Source organism: Saccopteryx bilineata, chromosome 5 (assembly GCF_036850765.1).
Source record: "Saccopteryx bilineata isolate mSacBil1 chromosome 5, mSacBil1_pri_phased_curated, whole genome shotgun sequence".
Taxonomy (NCBI): Eukaryota; Metazoa; Chordata; class Mammalia; order Chiroptera; family Emballonuridae; genus Saccopteryx; species Saccopteryx bilineata.
The window spans coordinates 125,598,156-125,612,491 of NC_089494.1; the positions used below are offsets into that span (position 1 = coordinate 125,598,156).

At 39.9% G+C, this 14,336-nt stretch overlaps 1 protein-coding gene across 3 annotated transcripts in view; it reads right to left on the minus strand.

The window, feature by feature from the left end:
• Positions 1 to 14,336, minus strand: part of DHTKD1 (dehydrogenase E1 and transketolase domain containing 1) — a 75,481-nt gene that overhangs the window by 17,505 nt on the left and 43,640 nt on the right. For all 3 annotated transcript variants that reach the window (XM_066278789.1, XM_066278787.1, XM_066278788.1), the window contains 6 exons: positions 9,274 to 9,424; positions 8,050 to 8,156; positions 7,074 to 7,238; positions 2,958 to 3,040; positions 2,456 to 2,625; positions 346 to 431 (listed from right to left, as the gene is read on the minus strand). In XM_066278789.1, coding sequence (XP_066134886.1) covers positions 346 to 431; positions 2,456 to 2,625; positions 2,958 to 3,040; positions 7,074 to 7,238; positions 8,050 to 8,156; positions 9,274 to 9,424 — 762 coding nt within the window. The remainder of the gene's footprint in view (positions 1 to 345; positions 432 to 2,455; positions 2,626 to 2,957; positions 3,041 to 7,073; positions 7,239 to 8,049; positions 8,157 to 9,273; positions 9,425 to 14,336) is intronic.

Sequence of the window (14,336 nt, forward strand, 5' to 3'; positions counted from 1 at the left end):
AATGAACTGCATTGATAAGGGATAAAACCATTTGTTGGCACTCAAGTAAAAACAAGATATAAAAACACTACAAGCCTGACCTGTGGTGGCGCAGTGGATAAAGCGTCGACCTGGAATGCTGAGGTCGCAGGTTCGAAACCCTGGGCTTGCCTGGTCAAGGCACATATGGGAGTTGATGCTACCAGCTCCTCCCCCCTTCTCCTTCTCTTTCTCTGTCTCTCTCTCCTCTCTCTCCCTCTCTGTCTCTCTCTCTCTCCCCCTCTCTCTCCTCTCTAAAAATGAATAAATTAAAAAAATAAAATAAATTAAAAAAAAAAAACACTACAAGAGAGGCACACATAGTACCTTTATGGCCAGTTGCTTTTCAAACCTTGGAGAAACAAAACACCATGGACCCATGTTCTGAGGTTCCTCCTGACTCCAAATAAAATCTATAAAAAGAAAATTCATCTCAGTACCTCAAATAAACATATACAACATAAATATATACACACTATATCTATCTATCTATCTATCCACACACACAAATTTTTCTAATATGACATAGTATTGCTTATCTTCTTTCTTTTTCTTTTCTTTTGACAAATGCGTAATAATATATATATCCACCAGCACAATAATGATACAGAACAATTCTATCAACCCAAAAAATGTCCTCATCCTGTCCATTTGTATTCAACACCTCCTCTTCCTCCTGACCTCTGGTAATCACTGATCTTTTCTCTAGCTAAAATATTTTGTGTTTTCCAGAACATCAGATAAATAGAATCATACAGTATGTAGCCTTTTGGGGTTTGGCTTCCTTGAATTAGAAAAATCTATTTGTGATTTGGCCGATAGCAATAGCTGACTCTCTTACTGATGAGTAGTATGACCTTGAGTATCGATATACCATAGATTTGTTTATTCACTCACAGGTGGAAGAACATTTTGGTTGTTTCCAGTTTGAAGCAATTATGAATAAAGATTTTATAAACATTCACATACAGATCTTTCTGGGGACATGCTTTCCATTCTTTTTGGTAAACACCTTGGAGTGGGACCATTCATGGTATGATAACTCTATGTAAAAGAAACTGACAAACTCAGCCCCAGCACTCGATTGGTCAGAGCATTGGTCTCAGGCACTGAGGATAACTCAGCTGATTTAAGCATCATCCCCAGACAGGTTGCTGGGTGGATCCAGGTTGGGGTGCATGGGGGAGTCTGTCTGTCTCCCCTCCTCTCACTTAAAAAAGAAACAAAGAAAGAGAGAAAAAAACAAAGAAAAATGAAAGAAAGAAAAAAAGAAAGAAAGAAACTGACAAACTATGTTGCAGAGTGACAGTACCAGTTTGCATTCCCAGCAGCAGTGAATGAGGGTTCCAGCTGTTCTGCATCCTCATCACCACTTGATATTGTCTATTTGTTGTCCTGTTTCTATTTATTTATTTATTTATTTATTTATTTATTTATTTATTTATTTGTATTTTTCTGAAACTGGAAACGAGGAGAGACAGTCAGACAGACTCCCGCATGCACCCGACCGGGATCCACCTGGCACACCCACCAGGGGCTATTTTATTTATTTTAAAATTTTTATTTACTGTTGATTTTAGAGAGAGAAGAAGAAGGAGAGGAAGGGAGGAGAATAAATACATTGATTCATTGCTCCACATATCCCTGTATTTACTGGTTGATTCCTATATGCGCTCTGACCAGGAATCAAACCTGCAACCCTGCTAAATAGAAATGCCGCTCCAACCAACTGAGCTAACCAGCCAGGACTCATTTTCATTTTAGCCATTCAAATAGGTATGTAGCCATATCTCATTTTGGCTTAATTTGCATTTTATTATCACTATATTGAGCATCTTTTCATATAGTTATTTACCATCTGATTCTACAGTAAAGTGCCTGTAGATATCTATCTTAAAATATTTTTCTCCCAGTTTGTGACTTGTCTTTTTATTTTCTTTGCAGTGCCCTTCACAGTGCAAAAGCTTTTCATTTTGATAAAGTCCAATCTTTCTTTTATGGAACATGCTTTTAGTGTTATATCCAAGAACTTTTTCTATAACCCAAGGTCACAAAGATTTCCTTATAGAAGTTCTGTAGTTTTACATTTTACATTTAGGTCTATGATCAATTTTTATTTAATTTCTATATAAGGTATATAAAGACATCTAATTATTCCAGCTCTATATGTTGAAAGGCTCATCTTTTACAATTATAGTTGTTTTATTATAAATGATAGTGATTCCCTTCAAAATATCAAGAAATTAGATGTCTTAGATGAGAGAAGAGGAGATCAAAAGAAACACCAAAAAAGACATGAAGACATTGACTCATTATTTTTGTATCTTCAGATCCCACAAGATCCAATTTCCTAATAACTTTCACTGCCCCATAACCTCTTTTCATTTGAGAGAATTCCAATGGGTTTTAGATATCTGAAAATCCAAGAACCCATTACCTTTAACATGTTTGTATTTGCTCATCTCCTGTTGTAATGAGTCCAGTGGGAAAGGGCAGAGTTCCTCTATTCGGATAATGGCAAACTCGTGCCTCTTGGCCTCCAAAAATTCTCTTTGCTTCAGCAGGGCATAGAAGTGTTTGCCACAGCAGAACACTAGACTCTTAACACTGTTAGGTAGAAAAGGGACAGTAGGGTGTGGGAGAAATACCTTAAATAAGAACTGTATCAGGAGGAAAGGGAGACCACATAGGTTTAGGCATTTCAGTAATGAAGCAGTGGGCTCTGTAGCTGGCTTCAGTCATATGCAATGCCCTGGCAAGCCTTCTTTAGCAACATATGCCCCCAAAGTTCACTCTTCCATGTATATTCTAACTCCTGCCCTCCACACTTAACGGAGGGAGGAGATTTGGGTTACTTTGGGTTCCTTAACATGAGCTTCTTTACCCACCAATTAAAATCCCTACTGCAGGTATGAACACAGAAATACACATCAACTTACTTTTTTGGATCCACAGAAGAATCACCAATGACCGGTTTGAATGTTGTTCCTGGTGCCATTTCTTGAAGAGTTGACACAGCTGCCTAAGAAGGAAGGAAAAGCCATAAATCTATCAAACAGTGGGCAGGAGTTGACGATGCCTTTACTTACATAAGATATATTTACCAAGAAACAGGATCTAAATTCTCATCTAGGAATATAAATAAACATATATACTAATAAATACAATAGCTTTCCAAAATAAAACTTCAGTTATAAGTACTACAGAATAAATTATTTTCCTGAGGTGAGATAAGATTGTCTTTTGTCTGGTGCCACAATATAATTTTAAGAATCAAAATTTCAGTTTGGTCATACAAACTTTTTTTAAAATATATTTTTTTATTTATTCATTTTAGAGAGGACAGAGAGTGAGAGAGAGAGAAGACGGGGGAGGAGCAGGAAGCATCTGCTCTCATATGTGCCTTGACAGGGCAAGCCCAGGGTTTTGAACTGGCAACCTCAGCGTTCCAGGTCGATGCTTTACCGACTGCGCCGCCACAGGTCAGGCTATACAAACTTTATCGTTAATAAAAAGTATGCTTATTTTTTGGAATTAGAAACATTTTATAGAATTTATATTGTGAACCAAAACAGCTAAGCTAGGGCAACTATTTCTCTTTTTCAGTTTTTTAAATTGTTTATTTATTGATTTTAGAGAGAAAGAGCTAGGGAGAGAGAGACAGAAACATTGAACTACTCCTGCATGTGCCCTGACCAGGGATTGAACCGGCAACCTTTGTGTATCTGGATGATGCTTTAACCAACTGAGCTTATTGGCTAGGGATCTCTTTAAGTGTATTTTTTTTTTTAACAGAGACAGAGAAAGAGAGTCAGAGAGAGGGATAGATAGAGACAGACAGACAGGAACAAAGAGAGATGAGAAGCATCAATCATCAGTTTTTCGTTGCAACACCTTAGTTGTTCATTGATTGCTTTCTCATATGTGCCTTGACCGTGGGCCTTCAGCAGATGGAGTAACCCCTTGCTTAAGTCAGAACCTTGGGTCCAAGCTGGTGAGCCTTGCTCAAACCAGATGAGCCCACGCTCAAGCTGATGACCTTAGGGTCTTGAACCTGGGTCCTTCCGCATCCCAGTCTGACACTCTATTCACTGCGCCACCGCCTGGTCAGGCTCTTTAAGTTTTTGATTAATAAGTGAAACATATTAGTCCCAACAAGTAGAAACAATTAAGTAAATATTTCAGTGATAAAAAAATTTATTAATGACCTCAATTTAAGTAAATGCTTGTTGCAAAAAACTTAAAAGAGTACAAAATAGATGAAGTTAAGGTTAGGAATTTGATCCCTTTTGCTATTATCTGGTGCATTTCTCTACAATCTAGTCCCAAATGGGTATATGGCATTTTGGCTAGGCCATTTTGGGCAGCCACAATGATGCTGGGACACTGTGATATAACTAAAAAAATTCATATTAACTATTCAGCTACTCTTATTACTAATCAATGTGATTTTTCCATCCTCACTTCCTAGGGCAGGAAATAAAAGGAGCTGCAGTTCGAGCCAGGTGGGAAATTAGAGTGGGATTTAAGTACAATGTGACACACAAACTTCCTGTATCCCTGAGTCATGTTTGTCATGTGGTAAGTCATATCCAATCTGGCCATCAAAAGAAAAGGTTGACTTACATTCTGATAAGTCATTTGCACCAATAATCAAACTTTCAGGAGGAAATCAGAATTTAATAATGGCCATACTAATTTTTAATTAATAAAAGAATTTATATGTTTAATGAAGATAACTGACTACTTAATAAGAGTAGTTTTTCATTTGAAAATATGTGGGATAGCTGTTCATATTTTTTAAGGCTCCCAAGTAAGGCTTCTTTTATTTGATAAGTTATATATTAGACTTGGACTAGGGATGAAATATTAGGGCCAGAATAGGAACCCTTTAAAAAAATTTTTTTTAAAGATTTTATTTATTCGTTTCAGAGAGAGAAGGAGGGGAGAAGCAGAAACCATCAACTCCCATATGTGCCTTGACCAGGCAAGCCAGGGTTTCAAACCAGCTACCTCAGCATTTCAGGTGGATGCTTTATTCACTGCGCCACCACAGGTCAGGCTGAACACTTAAAAAAATTAATTAATTAGTTTAGAAAATTAAATTTAACAGAGTGACATTGATCAGTAAGAGTACATAGGCCCCGGCCAGTTGGCTCAGTGGTAGAGCGTCTGCCTGGCATGTGGATGTCCTGGGTTCAATTCCTAGTCAGGGCACAAAAGAGAAGTGCCTATCTGCTTTTCTACTCCTATCCCTCTTGCCCCCCCCCCTCTCTCTCTCTTTTCTTCTCCCCTCCTGCAGCCATAGCTTGATTAAAGCAAGTTGGCCCTGGCTGCTGAGGATGGCTCCATGGCCTCTGACTCAGGTGCTAAAAAAGTGGCTCCAGTCACAAGGAAGATTCTGCCTTCCCTCCTCCCACTAAATTTAAAAAATAAATAAATAAGAGTACATGGGGCCCTGGTCGATTGGCTCAGTGGCAGAGCATCAGCCCAGCATGTGGAAGTCCTGAGTTCAATTCCAGGCTAGAGCACACAGGAGAAGCGCCCATACGCTTCTCCACCTTCCCTCTCTCCTTTCTTTCTATCTCTCTCTTCCCCTCCCGCAGCCAAGGCTCTACTGGAGCAAAGGTGGCCTGGACTCTGAGGATGGCTCCATGGCCTCTGCCTAAGGTCCTAGAATGGCTCCGGTTGAAACGGAGCAACACCCCAGATGGGCAGTGCATTGCCCCCTAGTGGGCATGCCAGGTGGATCCTGGTCGGGTGCTTGTGGGAGTCTGTCTCTCTGCCTCCCTGCTTCTCACTTCAGAAAAATGCAAAAATAAATAAATAAATAAGAATACATAGGTTTCAGGTAAACATCTTCATAACATTTATACTGTTGATTGTGTTGTGTACCTGTCACCAAAGTCAAATCACTCTCCACAGAATATGAACTCTTAGTCTCAGTTTCAAACAACAAAGGAGAGTCTCAATAAAATTTCTAATAGTTCACTTAACATTTGGTAATATACATGCATTACATTTAATATCATTACATTTGATATTGATTCCCAGAGTAAGAACGAGGGTAAGACTGTTGAGGTGCCTGGAGTACAAAATTTAAGGAGGCATTCTCTCTAGGATCACACATGTGCCGATCATAAGAGTATTTCCTTACTGCCCTTCAAATGCTAGGCACTGCTTAAGTGAAAAGCACATCACTTGCAATTTTCCTCAACACCCTTCAGTTAATTCCAAATCTATACTCTCAAACCTTTCTACAAAGCACAAGCTAGTCCTAAACAACCAAAATGTAACTGACATTTCATCTCATCAGTAACACACAAATAAATGTAACTTTCTTGAATATACATCCTAATTAAGATTCTCATATAAAACTGAAAAAAAGCATAGCAGATGGGATAAATATATGCTTACTAGTATTTATTACCTGAACTCTGCCATTTGAAAACTAGCGTATTTGTGATTAAAAATATATTGTGTACTGAACACTTCGTTTAGGGAAAACGTACACTTTCAAAAAATGTAAATGTTTAAAGCAGTGTACAGTAAGCTATATTGTTATGATGTTGTGCTTCCTGAAACAGGAACCTGTGATAAATCATTTAACAGAAAAAAATCTAAACAAAAGTTAAGCAATAACACCACTTGTTTTGATCAAAATGCTCTAAATTCCCAACTTGTAATTATCACCACAGTAGTACATTTGGACTTTTAAACTTTTTCTATGAAACTGTTTCCTCTGGGACCAGGATGGGAGTGTGATAGTATCTGCTATCCTGTCCTTCATTAAAGTGAAACAGAGAGCTACCTATATTTCCAGTTATTCTTTAAAGGTGAGAGAGAGAGTTAGAGTGTGTGTGTGTGTGTGTGTGTGTGTGAGAGAGAGAGAGAGAGAGAGCAAGCAGCAATGCCAATTAAAACTAAAAAGGTGTTTCTGCAATTTAGAACTATAATTAGATACAGAAAAATTTAAAAATGCAGTTAAATAATAATAATAATAACAACAACAACAACAAGAGGAGAAAGGCTCCCAATCAGCTTTTTCCACTCACAGGGAACCTGAGTAACATCTTTGGAGAAGCAACAATGAGAGGTTTCCTGAAGTTCCGGACCATCTGTCTCCTAAGCAAGTGGAAATACTGAGCAGGCATCGTGGGATGTGCCACAAACATATTCACAGTGTCCCCATCCACTCCCTCCTCTGTGCTGTCACACATCTGGGAGAGAAACGAAAGGGTAACGGTCAGATCATCTCATTTAATCATAATGACATCTGCTATCCAAAGGAAGCATAGGGCTCTTGATGAAGAGAAAAGGTATTCCCTCCATTATAGAAAATACCAGAAGGTGAATTCACAGCCTATGAAGAATTAACCAGAGGAAAGACCTGATGGCTCTCATCTGCCTGAGTCTGTGTATTTTTACATGGCTGTTCCCAAACACAGCTGATTGCAAGAAGTATCTGGAAGGGACCTTTAAAAAAATACAGATTCTGACTACTGTAGGATTAAGATAGTAGAAGGAAGCACTGTTAGAATCTCACTCTCCTAATGAAATAAACACAGTGATAGCTTGGTTTGTCTGTTTGTTTTAAAGACAAAACAAAATTGAAAGCAGCTAACAAGGTTGAAAAGTCGAGGCAAGGAATTACATCTCAGGCGACCCTGGTGGGACAGAAAGCTAAGACATGGCTCCTAACCCACCCCAGAAGCCATGGAGAGGAGAGGAAGCGAGCTGACAAAACACTGACAACTCTGACTAGTTCACTCCAATTTGGAGAGTGTGTGCCAGGGCAGCCCCGGGGGGGAAATAAAGGCAAAATCTAGAACAGAAGCCCCAACAGAGCTCAGTGGAGGCAATGGGGCTGCCAGGCTTGCCACTTCCAGGACCTTAAATATGTTTCATTCAAATACTACAATGTCTGACAGTTTATGGTGCACATTAGGGATCTGGAGGAGGTAGCTCTAGTTCAAAGCACCTTAAAAGCAGAAGAAACATTCCTACAAATCCAAAAGGCACTGGACATACCTGCAAGAAACGCTCTATGCGACAAGAGGAGTGGTCAGGTCCAGCCCCGTCATACCCGTGAGGCAGGAGAATCACAATGCCACTCTGGAGGAGCCACTTGGCCTCCCCTGGAAAAGCAGTGGGAGAGGAAGCAGAAATGAGAGGTCTGATCTGATTTGGAGAGCAGAACAAGTGTTAGTTCGCTGCTTGACTCCCCAAAACTATTTTCATTACATGTACTACTGTCCAGCATTGTTACACCATACTTGGGAGGAAAAATATCCATTCTACCAGCTGAAACCCTAGACTGATACATGTCCTGGGCTTTAGCAAGTGGAAGACAAACTCAATGGTGAGCGTCCGGCTCCCCGGACAGCAGGGCCATGCTGACTCCACTTCAGGCACAACTCTTATCAAGACTGGACAGTTCCTACTTTCCTTGTAGCAGCCCCGACAACACAGGTGACTGTCCTCAAGCTGAGGACATGACACTTTGAAACAGTCACTGGACATGTCAAAGTCCAGTCTCCTCAAGGCATGTTTGTTTTTCTTAATTGTTTTTTACTTTAAATTACATTTACTGAGGTGATACTGGTTGACATGTTTCTTACAACTACAGTTACAGAAAAACAATCAAGGGAAGGATCTGCAGTGCACAGTCAAAATCCAAGAGGTTCCCCCTAAACTGGGGTGAGAGTCTGGGGGGAGACTCACACTGGTACTTCCTATACTTTGAATTTTTACAGTAAGCACCTATTGCTTTTATAAATAATTATTAAAAATAATAAAGATGCATAACTCCTAATGTTCAGATACACAATCTGAGTGCCCCCAGATTGAGGAAGGCGGATTGTGAAGGCTGTCATTCACTGTGATCACAAATCCTCACTATGTCACCACTGCCTGCTGTGATTCATGTCATAGCTCCTCCATAAACCCCAAGAGTGTAGCCAAAAGTCAAACTACTTAGAACCCAGTAGGTACATATCCTGCTTCCTACAGCTAAACACATTCCTCTGTAGATGGGAAGGTCCTCCCTGCACAGCCACTGAGTGGTACCCAGCCCTCCAGCAGCTTATTGAACTCTGACGGCTGCCATACCCCAGTAGATAACAGGGCAAGCCCAACTCTCCCCAGAGTCTGTGATACAAGTAATCTCATAAGAAGCTACGGCCCCTTTTTATTCATTTGTTTCCCTAAGACTGGTGCCATGTGTCCACTACACAGCCATATGCCAAAACCAACCTCCAGAGATGAACGTGTCAAAGATAATCTGGGCACCATTGAAGAAATCGCCAAACTGGGCCTCCCAGAGGGGTAGTATCTTAGGGCTCTCAATGCTCATCCCATACTCAAATCCCAACACAGCCTCTTCTGACAGTGGGCTGTTGCTGACCTGATGCAAAAGAATAGAACAGAGACACTGTCATGCCAGGGAAGTGGTGATGTGAGTCAGTAAAAGCAAAAGCTTCACATTTATACAAACCTCTCAAGAGGGAGGAGGAGCAGAGACAGCAGCTTTGTTTTCGGTTGTTTCCACGTACCTTTGGGGAAAAGCCCTCTGTGAGTGATGCGTAAGGGAAAGTTGGGACAAAAGAGGAAGGGATGACAGAGGCTGGAATACAACGAGCACTGAAGATTTTCTTCAAGGATAAGCAAAATTAACTTTTCAGATGATCCACCTCTTGGAGCTGAGAGTAAAACTATGTAATATCAGCTTTTTTTTAAATGTCATAAAACAAAGGGGGAAGGTTTCCAAGAAAAGGCTTGCCTTTTATTAGAATCTGTGATATCCTATCTGTATAATAGATGGATAGAACCATCATATGTCAAGATAAAATAAAAAAGCAGTGTATAAAATTACATCTCTGAGGAGACTAAGGGGACGTGACAATTAAATGCAACATGATTCTAAATGGGGACCAGCTGGCAGTAGTGTTGCAATATTAATTTCCTGACTTGGATGGTGATAATAGTGGCAATGTAGAACGACCTTGTTTGCAGGAAATACACATCTAGTGCCTCAAGTTGGCCTGCTGAGGTTCCAACTTGACATCTCAAATGTTTCAAAGGGAAAAAAAGTTCCTTTGGTATTATTATACATCCAACTTTTTTTTTTTGAGCACTATATTTGGATATATTGAGTTGAATAAGATAGTTCAAATTAATTGGGCCTGCTGCTTTCTACTTTTTTTGTATTATTTATTTAATCATTTTAGAGAGGAGAGAGAGAAAGAAAGAGAAGGGGGAGGTGCAGGGAGCATCAACTCCCATATGTGCCTTGACCAGGCAAGCCCAGGGTTTTGAGCTGGCGACCTCAGCGTTCCAGGTCGACGCTTTATCCACTGCACCACCACAGGTCAGGCCTCTACATCCAACTTTTAAAAATAGTTTTGTGTTGCTTTCAAATTTTTCTAAGAAGCATTTTTAATAAGCTACATATGGGTAAAATATTATTTGATAATAAAAAGAAAGGAAATGCTGACAAATGCTACAGCATGGATGGACCTTGAAGACATAATGCTAAGTGAAAGAAGCCAGTCACGAAAGGCCACATGCTGTATGAGCATACTCCTATAAAACTTCCAGGATAGGCAAATCAATAGAAACAGAAGATAGATTAGTGGTTGTAGGGCTGGGGAGAAAGGAAGGAATGGGGACTGGCTGCTAATGGGTATGGGGTTTCTATTGGCGGTAATAAAAATGATCTGAAATTAAAAAGTAGTGATGATTACACAATTTTGTGAATATATTAAAAGCCAAATTGTACGCATTGAAAGGCTGAATTCTGTAATTATATATCAAAAAGATTTTATTTAAAATAAATTGCACCTCTACAATGATTTTGACTGTAAAAATTTGGATTTATATGTATAAGCACTCAATAACAGAAAAATGTAAATAGATGATTTGTTAGCATGGTGGGATTGTGTGTAATTTATCTTTTCTCATTTCCATTTTGATTTCAGCTATAACCTATACACTACATTAATTTTTTTAAAAGACTGTTGTATTTCTCAGATTCATGAGTATGTTGTAAATGGGCTTTGGAGTGGTGACTTTCCTTGTACCTTTGCCTGTCCTCACATCCTTCCTCATTCTTTTCTTCCCCAAGGCTGAAATGTCCACTCATATTACAAATCCATCAGTCTTTGGCTTCTCCCAGATTCATCACCTAACTCCTTTTTTCTGAACCGAGTCTCCTCACTGGCTTTCTCCTCTCAGCAGATAGATAGTCAAAAGCTTAAAACCAAAAGAAATATTCTTGATCAGTGCTCTCCAGCTATTGTTTCCTTTCACAGTCAAGCTGCTAGAAAAAATTATCTAATCCACTTGTCTCCACCTCCTTAACTGTTTACCCTTCAACTAGTGTACTCTAGCTTCTGCTTCCACCATTCCACTAAAATAGCTCTACATGAAAATTCACACAAACACACACACACCCACACACACATACACACCCCTCTACATGAGGTCAACCCTGAGCTCTAGTTGCCAAATCCAGTGTCCATGTTATTCTTCTCATCGGACTCCTCCATCCAGATCTCAAAACCAGATTCCTTCCTCAGCCTCAGAAATAATTATCTAATTGCCTGATAGAAACCTCTATGTAATTCAGCTCCCTCTAAGTCAAATGTAAAAAACTGAATCCATTCTTTTTCTTTCTTTCTTTTTTTGTGACAGATAGAAAGAGACAGATGGTGACAGACAGGCAGAAAGGAAGAGAGATGAGAAGCATCAATTCTTTCTTGCAGCTCCTTTGTCTCCTTAGTTGTTCATTGATTGCTTTTTCATATGTGCCTTGACCGGGGGGCTACAGCAGAGCAAGTGACCCCTTGCTTAAGCCAGTAACCTTGGGCTCAAGCCAGCGACCATGGGGTCATGTCTATGATCCCACATTCAAGCCAGCGACCTGCACTCAAGCTGGTGAGCCCCTACTCAAGCCGGATGAGCCTGCACTCATCATTGGGGTTTCAAACCTGGGTCCTCTGCGTCCTAGTCTAATACTCTATCCACTGTACCACCACTTGGTCGGGCCCATTATCTTTCCTTACCAAACCTGTTCCCTCTTCTTTACTCTCTGTTTGGGTGAATGCCATCATCAGATACCAGTTGTTCAAGTCACAGAGCTAGATGATAATTGATGCTTTCTTCTTCTTTTTTTTATTTTAATTTAATTTAATTTTATTTTATTTTTAATTTTTTCTGAAGCTGGAAATGGGGAGAGACAGTCAGACAGACTCCCGCATGCGCCCGACTGGGATCCACCCGGCACGCCCACCAGGGGCGATGCTCTGCCCACCAGGGGGCGATGCTTTGCCCCTCCGGGGCGTCGCTCTGCCTCGACCAGAGCCACTCTAGCGCCTGGGGCAAAGGCCAAGGAGCCATCCCCAGCGCCCGGGCCATCTTTGCTCCAATGGAGCCTTGGCTGTGGGAGGGGAAGAGAGAGACAGAGAGGAAGGAGGGGGGGTAGAGAAGCAAATGGAAGGCTTCTCCTATGTGCCCTGGCCGGGAATCGAACCCGGGTCCCCCGCACGCCAGGCCGATGCTCTACCGCTGAGCCAACCGGCCAGGGCCTGATGCTTTCTTCTTCATTCCTTATACTTACTGCTAAGTCTGTTAGTGATATAGTTCTCAAATCTGGTTCCATCTTCCATCTGCATTGTTACTACCCTAATTCAGGACCCCATGATTTCCTGCCTGGTTGACTGAGAAGCCTTCCTAGAAATCATTGTAAGTTCTCAATCTTTTCCAAAGTGTTATCAGGAGTGATGTTTCTAATATAAAAATCATGTAACATGTTTAGAATTCTGCCATTGTTTCTCTTTTGCATAATACTCAAAGTCTTCCACAACGTGGGTAGTCCTATCTGGCTTGTCTCCTCTTTTTTACTCCTGTATCTACTTTGCAGTTTAACCTTCAGTCATATGAAGCTACTTGTAGTTTCCTGGGTATGCTAGGTCCTCTTACTTCTCAGATTTTTGATGTGCTACTGTATCCACTTTGAATGTTTTCCCTCCACATGTTGAACAGTCAACTCTTAATGTCCTTCAAGTTCCAGCTGAAATCTGGCTACCCCTCCAAACTTTCCTTGATTTACCCAAGTAAAATAAACTGCTCCTTTTCTTATGCATCCACTGTTCTTTGAACACTGGCATACCTTATTCTCTTGAATCTATTAATGCTTTTATTTATTCCTAAAAGTATTTAAGATGGCTTTTAAGTATACATAGTAGATAACACGACAGTGCAAAGTAAGTACAGGGAAAGAAGAGAAATTAAGATTGAGAAACAGAATAGAATTGAGGAAAAGATATAACCTGGTAACCTACTCATTTTACCAAAGTTATTGTGGCCTCTACCTCTTCAGAGAAGCCATTATATATATATTTTTGAAAGTGCATGTATTCATTGTTTTGTTTCTTGATTTTATAGGAACCATTATTGGTAAGAGAATACTGGTTAGTTTCAGAATTCGTAGTATACAGAATTCATGGTGTATACACAATAAAGACAAATCAAGATCAAGCAGGTGTTTCTCCCAGGGTCTTCATACAAAGTACATGCTATTAGATAATAAATGAAATCTTTGACATCTTCCTCATAAAAGAGGCAAGGCTTTAAATTAGGGCTTTTCAAATATCAATATTTAATGCTAAGCAAGGGAAGAAATAGTGGAAAGGAGAGCGGAGATAGATGGTGATGGAGGGAGACTTGACTTGGGGTGGTGAACAAACAATGTAATACAAGGAAGATGTACTACAGAACTGTGTACCTGAGTCTTGTATAATTTTATTAACCAATGTCACCTCAATAAATTTAATAAAAATATTTTAAAATAAAACTAATCGAAACTATATATCAAATCACATTGGTGGGTGGGTGACGGGGTTAAATATTTCTCTGTCTATCTATTGTAGATCACCAATCTTATTTGACACAAGGGTGGACTTCAGACTAACTTAAAGAAAGGCTGAGAAGTATGGCCTTTAAGCAATCTTCCTGGAATTTTCCTTTTGACAAGTAAACATTTTTATAAATATTTTTATCAGTGAACTCAAGATTATACTCTCAAACAAATGGCTAGAGTAGAAAAAAAGGGAACAGGCCACTAATGGCACCCTAAAGGATAATTTTTTATTTATTTTTATTTTCTGACAGAGACAGAGAGAGAAACAGGGACAGATAGGGACAGACAGACAGGAAGGGAGATGAGAAGCATCAATTCTTCATTGGAGCTCCTTCGTTTATTGTTTACTTTCTCATATGTGCCTTAACCAGGGACTACAACAGAGCAGAGTGACCCC